Below are 9,815 nucleotides of genomic sequence, written 5' to 3' on the forward strand. Positions count from 1 at the left end.
TCGACATTTCCAAAATATCCACAAAAAGTTCTTATCCTACCAAACCTCACCCATCTGAACCTAACCATCACCGAAATCAAAGAATTAGGCTTGACAAAATATCCACAAAACGTGCTTACCTCACAATACCAAACCCAACCTAACCTAACCATCACCGAAGTCAGAGAATTCGACAATGCCAAAATATCCACAAAAAGTTCTTATCCTACCAAACCTCACCCATCTGAACCTAACCATCACCGAAATCAAAGAATTAGGCTTGACAAAATATCCATAAAACGTGCTTACCTCACAATACCTAACCCAACCTAACCTAACCATCACCGAAGTCAGAGAATTCGACATTGCCAAAATATCCACAAAAAGTTCTTATCCTACCAAACCTCACCCATCTGAACCTAACCATCACCGAAATCAAAAAATTGGATATTGATAAATAATCCACAAAACGAGTTTACCTCACAATACCTAACCCAACCTAACCTAACCATCACCGAAGTCAGAGAATTCGACATTGCCAAAATATCCACAAAAAGTTCTTATCCTACCAAACCTCACTTATCTGAACCTAACCATCACCGAAATCAAAGAATTAGACAATGATAAAATATCCACAAAACGTGCTTACTTCACAATACCTAACCCAACCTAACCTAACCATCACCGAAGTCAGAGAATTCGACATTGCCAAAATATCCACAAAAAGTTCTTATCCTACCAAACCTCACCCATCTGAACCTAACCATCACCGAAATCAAAGAATTGGATATTGATAAATAATCCACAAAACGAGTTTACCTCACAATACCTAACCCAACCTAACCTAACCATCACCGAAGTCAGAGAATTCGACATTGCCAAAATATCCACAAAAAGTTCTTATCCTACCAAACCTCACTTATCTGAACCTAACCATCACCGAAATCAAAGAATTAGACAATAATAAAATATCCACAAAACGTGCTTACTTCACAATACCTAACCCAACCTAACCTAACCATCACCGAAGTCAGAGAATTCGACATTGCCAAAATATCCACAAAAAGTTCTTATCCTACCAAACCTCACCCATCTGAACCTAACCATCACCGAAATCAAAGAATTGGATATTGATAAATAATCCACAAAACGAGTTTACCTCACAATACCTAACCCAACCTAACCTAACCATCACCGAAGTCAGAGAATTCGACATTGCCAAAATATCCACAAAAAGTTCTTATCCTACCAAACCTCACCCATCTGAACCTAACCATCACCGAAATCAAAGAATTGGACATTAATAAAATATCCACGAAACGTGCCTTTCTCACAATATCTTATCCAACCTAACCTAACCATCACCGAAGTCAGAGAATTCGACATTGCCAAAATATCCACAAAAAGTTCTTATCCTACAGAACCTCACCCATCTGAACCTAACCATCACCGAAATCAAAGAATTGGACATTGCGAAAATATCCACAAAACGTGCTTACTTCACAATACCTAAACCAACCGAACCTAACCATCACCGAAGTCAGAGAATTCGACATTGTCAAAATATCCACAAAAAGTTCTTATTCTACCAAACCTCACTTATCTGAACCTAACCATCACTGAAATCAAAGAATTGGACAAAGATACAATATCCACAAAACGTGCTTACCTCACAATACCTAACCCAACCTAACCTAACCATCACCGAAGTCAGAGAATTCGACATTGCCAAAATATCCACAAAAAGTTCTTATCCTACCAAATTTCACCCATCTGAACCTAACGATCATCGAAATCAAAGAATTGGACATTGCCAAAATATCCACAAAACGTGCTTACCTCACTATACCTTATCCAACCTAACCTAACCATCACCGAAGTCAGAGAATTCGACATTGCCAAAATATCCACAAAAATTTCTTATCCTACAAAACCTCACCCATCTGAACCTAACCATCACCGAAATCAAAGAATTAGACATTGCCAAAATATCCACAAAACGTGCTTACCTCACCATATTTAACCCAACCTAACCTTACCATCACCGAAGTCCGAGAATTCGACATTGCCAAAATATCCACAAAAAGTTCTTATCCTACCAAACCTCACCCATCTGAACCTAACCATCACAGAAATTAAAGAATTAGGCTTGCCAAAATATCCACAAAACGTGTTTACCTCACAATACCTAACCCAACCTAACCTAACTATCACCGAAGTCAGAGAATTCGACATTGCCAAAATATCCACAAAAAGTTCTTATCCTACCAAACCTCACTTATCTGAACCTAACCATCACCGAAATCAAAGAATTAGGCTTGACAAAATATCCATAAAACGTGCTTACTTCACAATACCTAACCCAACCTAACCTAACCATCACCGAAGTCAGAGAATTCGACATTGCCAAAATATCCACAAAAAGTTCTTATCCTACCAAACCTCACCCATCTGAACCTAACCATCACCGAAATCAAAAAATTAGGCTTGACAAAAAATCCACCAAACGTGCGTACCTCACAATACCTAACCTAACCTAACCTAACCATCACCGAAGTCAGAGAGTTCGACAATGCCAAAATATCCACAAAAAGTTCTTATCCTACCAAACCTCACCCATCTGAACCTAACCATCACCGAAATCAAAGAATTAGGCTTGACAAAATATCCATAAAACGTGCTTACCTCACAATACCTAACCCAACCTAACCTAACCATCACCAAAGTCAGAGAATTCGACATTGTCAAAATATCCACAAAAAGTTCTTATTCTACCAAACCTCACTTATCTGAACCTAACCATCACTGAAATCAAAGAATTGGACAATGATACAATATCCACAAAACGTGCTTACCTCACAATACCTAACCCAACCTAACCTAACCATCACCGAAGTCAGAGAATTCGACATTGCCAAAATATCCACAAAAAGTTCTTATCCTACCAAACCTCACCCATCTGAACCTAACCATCACCGAAATCAAAAAATTAGGCTTGACAAAATATCCATAAAACGTGCTTACCTCACAATACCTAACCCAACCTAACCTAACCATCACCAAAGTCAGAGAATTCGACATTGTCAAAATATCCACAAAAAGTTCTTATTCTACCAAACCTCACTTATCTGAACCTAACTGTTCCGACTTTTGTAATGACGTGTGGCAAACAGTCTTATTAACTGATTGTCGATTGGCATTATTGACGAGTTGGCATTAGTGTCGGCCCAAGCGGAAATACGCGACGGTCGACAGAGTTCGAGCAGACGGCGTACGGACAACTTGTGTTCCGTACGCTCCGCTGAACCACCACGTGCAAATTTTACATTTCAATAAACTACATCAAACCATTATCGAAGTCTTTTCCATGATGGTCACTTCGAACCGGACACCAGTAACCTAGGCCACAACACCAAACGGACAAACCAATAGGAAAAAACGTGGTCGAGAAAAAATGGATGTCAATTAAGAAATCGGTATCGTTCCTTTGTTACTATCCATACCTTTCCAATACTAATAACATGTTTGCTTCTATTTCAGCAATATATTGATTGATGTACAGAGGTACATGACCGCGTGATTGACGCAGAAAATATATAAATAAAAACATAACCTACAAAGACGCATGGGACACAGAGGTAATCCAAAATTATCGGAACGATCACATAAACATCGTAAAGGATATTCAAGTAAGTGAATGTATTCAATCTCAGGCAATCTGTTCAAAAGGCAATCATGTGGGTAGGTCAGTTTTTAAAATATGTTTTAAAGTATAACAATTAATTAACGCGATTGTATAAAATAATATCGCGCTACGAAGGAATGTTTCATCGGTCGCATCGAATTTCGTATTAAAAGTGTAAAATCAGATGTAGTGTAAAATTAGCAAAGCACGTGGGGAATTATACTTGTAGCCCCAAAGTGGCTTAAACCAAGTACATACCGGTATATTCATATACCGGCAGATCTCTTTGTTTCTTAATGTGTGTAGAAACTTTCTCCCCCCTCCCCCCTCCACAATAAATGTGGAATTATACTTGTAGCCCCAAAGTGGCTTAAACCAAGTACATACCGGTATATTCATATCGGTAGATCTTTGTTTCTTAATGTGTGTAGAAACACCCTCCCCCCCCCCCCTTCCACGATAAATGTGGAATTATACTTGTAGCCCCAAAGTGGCTTAAACCAAGTACATACCGGTATATTCATATCGGTAGATCTTTGTTTCTTAATGTGTGTAGAAACACCCTCCCCCCCCCCCCCCTTCCACGATAAATGTGGAATTATACTTGTAGCCCCAAAGTGGCTTAAACCAAGTACATACCGGTATATTCATATCGGTAGATCTTTGTTTCTTAATGTGTGTAGAAACACCCTCCCCCCCCCCCCCCTTCCACGATAAATGTGGAATTACACTTGTAGCCCCAAAGTGGATTAAATCAAGTACATACCGGCATATTCATACATCGGTAGATCTCTTTGTTTCATAATGTGTGATGAAACAGTGGTGATTTAAAATAAATCACAAGACTTGTAGCCCCAAAGTGGTTTAAATCAAGCACCCACCAATTTAGGGTTGTTATTTCTTCCAAAATATGTTGGATAGATTCTGGTGATAATAGTTAAAGTAGAATATTAAGATTCACGGTTAATCATTGAATATTATTACCTTATCTCTACGAATAGTTCAATTGACAGCTATAGTAGAGAATAACTGTATTTATGAGACGAAATAGTGCAACTTTCTGAAACAAATGTCAAGTGCTGAAAACGAGGAAATAGAAGCTTCGACTTCCAAGTCGCATAAAGGTCGAAATCCAACTAGGGACGTAGAACCTATTAGAGACAGGTCAAGCTCTAGAATACATCAGACTCGAAGTCAGACTCAATCGATAGAAATATTAGCGAAGGAAAATAAAGTAGAAGTTATAATGACGTCAATAGAATTAAGGTATTCAGGCGCGGTACAAAGACTAAAAGGAAAAATAGATAAATCCTCCGAATTAGATGAAGGACAGTATCAAACCATTAAAGAAGCATACGATTATGTCCGAAAACTCCATTACGAGTATTTAGATAACCTTACAGACATATCGAAAGCGGCCAAAATAGACGAAGAGTACGATGCAATTACAATAACAGTTAAAAATCTTAAAGCAGCATTAGATTGCCAATCCTTTCGAGATAGTAAACTAAAGGTAGAGCAAGCAACAATTAAATTTGCTAGAGATAAGTTACCGACGTTAACCATTCCCACATTTCAGGGAGATCCATCTGAATGGCAATCGTTTCAACAAGCTTTTAAGAATATAATAGGAAACAAAACGGAATATTCGAATGTCACGAAATTGCAATATTTGCATCAATCCTTAATCGGTCCCGCTTTGGCAGCTGTATCAGGTTTAGATATTAGCTCAGACAATTACGAAATAGCTTGGAGTATTTTAGACAAGCAATATAATTTACCAAGACTTAATCTCAAAACTAGGATTAATTCACTTTGTGACTTAAAATTAATCACAAGAGAATCACATATCGAATTGAGAAATCTATTGAATCAGGTAACAGTGTGTATTAAAAACATTGAATCGTTGGGTTACGCGAGAGAAATTTTAGATCCATGGGTAACATGTTTAGTTCTAAGGAAATTACCTTTTAATCTAGTAAGAGACTGGGAAATATCGCTGGTTAGCAGAGAAATGCCACCATATGAAAGTTTAGAGACATTCTTGCAGAATAGATGTAATGTATTACAATCTACTGCATCTGTAACTACGGTGAAGGAATTCCCTCATAGTCGTCAAAGAATCATGAGAACTCATGTCGCGAACAAAAACCCATCAAGTAAGGTAAACGCATGCGCATTCTGTCGAAATAATCATTTCATAGGCAAATGTGATAAATTCAAAGCAAAATCCAGTATGGAAAGAAATGAATTCGTTAAATCTAATAACATGTGTTTTAAATGTTTAAATTCATCGCATAAGATAACAAATTGCAAGTCTAACTATAATTGCTTAAGGTGCAAACAAAACCATCATACTTTGTTGCATCAGGACGATACATTTAGTTCAAATAATACGGGAAGGAAGTCAATTAATGCTCATTCTACTCATTTCTCTCAAAGGGAGATAATTTTACCCACGGTACAAGTAGACATTATAACGTCCAATGGAACGGTCGTTAAGGGTCGCACATTATTAGATTCCGGCTCACAAGTCAACTATGTTACCACATCTTTCGCTAAGAAGAATAACTTCAAATTAGAGAAAATCTCTCAAAAAATTGTAGGTATCGCTAATCAAGAAAGTAGCATTCGTCACATCACCAAGGTGACCATAAGGTCTTCAACCACTAATTACTCAACCAAAGTGTTGTGTTTGGTATTACCAGAAATTACTGGCGAAATTCCAACTGTGAAACTGGATCAACAGTTAATTTCAATACCAGCGGGAATCAAGTTATCAGATCCCCTTTGGAATAAACCGACGCCAATCGATTTATTGCTCGGCGCCGAGATTTGCGTTCATGCTATGAAAGCAGGAACCATCCAGTTAGGAAAAGGTATGCCTATCTTAAAGGATACCGAATTCGGATGGACAATAGTTGGTCCATATCCCGAAGTAAATAATGCTCCAGGGAAGAGCCACATAGGCTTAAGTCAATTAGACAGTCACATTCAAAACTTTTGGATGATCGACCAGGTTCCTATGGTAAAACATCAATCTCTTGAGGAGAAAAGATGTGAGGAACATTTCCAAGCACACACATCACGAGATAAAAACGGTAGATTTTGTGTAGCTTTACCATATAAAAATTCCCCGGTAGTATTAGGAAGTTCATTGCACATTGCGGAGAAAAGACACAAAACTTTGGAAAGACGTTTTTTAGCCAATAATAATTTAAAAATGGAATACAATAAAGTTTTAGAAGAGTACATAAATTTAGGACATATGTCAGAGTGTGAACCTCCGGAGGCACATGAGGTTCATTGTTATTTACCTCATCACGTCGTGGTTAAGGAGTCTAGCCTTACCACTAAATATCGTGTAGTTTTTGATGCGTCCGCAAAGACAACGTCTAATATCTCACTAAATAATATTTTGATGGTGGGACCTAGTGTCCAATCAGATTTGTTAAGTTTACTACTCAACTTTCGACTCCATAAATACGTGATTACTGCGGATATTAAGCAGATGTACCGACAGATTCAAATAGCAGAGAAAAATAAAAATGTACAACGAATCATTTGGCGAACAGATCCCCAGAGTAAATTCAAGCATTACAAGCTTAATACAGTAACATTCGGAACTGCTTCAGCCCCATTTTTAGCTACTAGATGTCTAAATCAGTTAGCAGAGGAGAATAGAAACAAATATCCCATCGCTAGTAAAGTGATCGAACGTGATTTTTATGTTGATGATTTGCTCACGGGAACTAATACTATTGAAGCTGGTAAATTATTAAAGGTTCAACTGGAAACCATATTATTATCAGCCGGTATGCCCTTAAGCAAATGGACATCGAACAACTCCGATATAATCACGGATGTTAAAGCTGACGATTGTTCAGATTTTAACTTCTCTAACGAATCACACAAAACTTTAGGTTTATTTTGGAAACCGCGGGAAGACGTTTTTGTATTTAAGGTTCAAACCGAAGTCGAGACTGAAAATATAACAAAAAGAAACTTTTTATCAGTAATTAGTCAGATCTTCGACCCATTAGGACTATTATCTCCATTGTTAATTAATTATAAGATATTAATGCAATCTGTCTGGCAACAAACCATTGGTTGGGATGAATTCATTCCTCAGACAATCTTCAAAAAATGGAAAGATTGTCAATTATCCAATACAGTCATGAAACTTTATAAAATTCCTAGATTGATAATACTAAATAATGTCATTAATATACAGGCACACGGATTTTGTGACGCATCCGAGAAAGCTTATGGTGCTTGTATTTATGTAAAATGTACTGATCAATTGGGAAATTCCAAATGTCATCTTGTGTGTTCTCGTTCGAGAGTCGCTCCGCTCAGTTTTGTAACTATTCCGCGTTTAGAGCTGTGCTCCGCTATGTTATTATCAAAGTTAATGAAGTCAACAATAGACCAATTAACAATTCATATTAATGAAAAATATTATTGGACGGATTCAACCGTCGCATTGCATTGGATTAGAGGAGAGTCATGTAAATGGACCACCTTCGTTGCCAATCGAGTGGCCGAAATCCAATCAATATCTCAACCCATTGAGTGGTACCATGTCTCCTCTACAGACAATCCAGCAGATTTAATTTCTCGAGGGACTCAACCATCAGAATTAAATCATAATTCGTTATGGTGGGACGGCCCTAGTTGGTTGAAATTAGACGAATCACGATGGCCTCGAAGACCTCCTGAGATCACAATAGATCTTCCAGAGAGAAGGGTAGTCACTAACGCTACCCTTGTGAGGGAAAATAATTGGATAGATAAACATTCTCATCTTCCAAGACTCCTTCGAGTTTTATCATATGTTCGTCGGCCACTAAGGAATAAACAATTAAACGTTAAAGAAAATAACGAACCGTCCGCTTTAGAATTAAAGGATGCTTTAAATAATTTGATAAGGTTATCGCAAATGGAATCATTTCCATTGGAATATCGTTTGCTGAGCAAGGGACATCCAATTCCCAGTAGCAGTAAATTAGCTAAATTGTCCCCTCTATTCCACGAGAATTTAATTTGTGTTGGAAGTAGACTTCCTCTGGGAACAACTCTATCAACGTCACCCATTATCTTGTCAAATAAGCATAAACTTACACACATGATTGTCCGAGATGCGCACTTGAAATATATTCACTTGGGTACTCAAGCCTTACTGTCGTTATTGCGGCAGACCTATTGGCCATTGGCCGGACATAATACTGTCAAAGGAGTGGTGCGTTCATGTGTCATTTGTTTCAGAAATAAACCACTGTCACACAATAGATTAATGGGATTACTCCCGCTTGAACGTACCACTGCGAATTTTCCTTTCAGTCATGTTGGGATAGATTTCGCAGGACCTTTTCCTGTGAAGAGTGGTTGCAATAAGAATTCTAAGATAATTAAGGGTTACGTTTGTGTCTTTGTGTGTTTTTCCAGTAAGGCAGTTCACTTGGAACTTGTTCGAGACTTAACGAGTTCAAATTTCTTAAATTGTTTAAGAAGATTCGTAGCCAGACGTGGCAGGCCCAATACGATATATTCCGACAATGCTACTAATTTTGTCGGTGCAAGTCGTGAACTCGTTAATTTAGTAAAATTAATTTACGAACGTCCTCATGAGGAGAAGCTACTACGGTATGTAGCCTCCGAAGGGATTCGTTGGAAGTTTAACCCGCCAAGGGCGCCTCACATGGGAGGGCTGTGGGAAGCAGCGGTTAAATCCATGAAGATTCATTTAAACAAGGTGTTAAAGGCCACCACCTTAAATTTCGAATCATTTTGTACGGTATTGACTCAAATAGAAGCTTGCATGAATTCCCGTCCTCTTAGTCCCTTGTCTTCGGATCCACTAGACCTTTTACCCCTCACACCTGGACATTTCTTAATTGGCAGATCCTTACTCGCTCTTCCAATGGAGGTTAAATATAACACTAATGTCCATGCCAATCTGCTTCAGATACAATTGACCACAGCAGCATTTTGGAAACGTTGGTCGGCGGAATATTTACATTCTTTGCAGTTACGACACAAATGGAAGAAGGACTCGAGCAACAATCTGAGTGTGGGTCAAATGGTCCTGTTAAAGGAGGAACACATGCTGCCAACCCGATGGGTCTTGGGTCGAGTCACTAAATTGTAT

General features: G+C 38.1%; 1 protein-coding gene across 1 annotated transcript; it reads left to right on the forward strand.

Annotated features, from left to right (window-relative positions):
- Positions 1–3,197: 3,197 nt before the first annotated feature.
- LOC143921901 (uncharacterized) lies at positions 3,198–8,587 on the forward strand. The gene is made up of 3 exons (XM_077445219.1): positions 3,198–3,914; positions 4,424–8,509; positions 8,566–8,587. Exons 2-3 carry the CDS (start codon positions 4,734–4,736, stop codon positions 8,585–8,587), a joined length of 3,798 nt encoding a protein of 1,265 aa, XP_077301345.1. The 5' UTR covers positions 3,198–3,914; positions 4,424–4,733.
- The last annotated feature ends 1,228 nt before the right edge of the window (positions 8,588–9,815 follow it).

The sequence above is a fragment of the Arctopsyche grandis genome, unplaced genomic scaffold (genome assembly GCF_051622035.1).
Source record: "Arctopsyche grandis isolate Sample6627 unplaced genomic scaffold, ASM5162203v2 HiC_scaffold_32, whole genome shotgun sequence".
Classification (NCBI taxonomy): domain Eukaryota; kingdom Metazoa; phylum Arthropoda; class Insecta; order Trichoptera; family Hydropsychidae; genus Arctopsyche; species Arctopsyche grandis.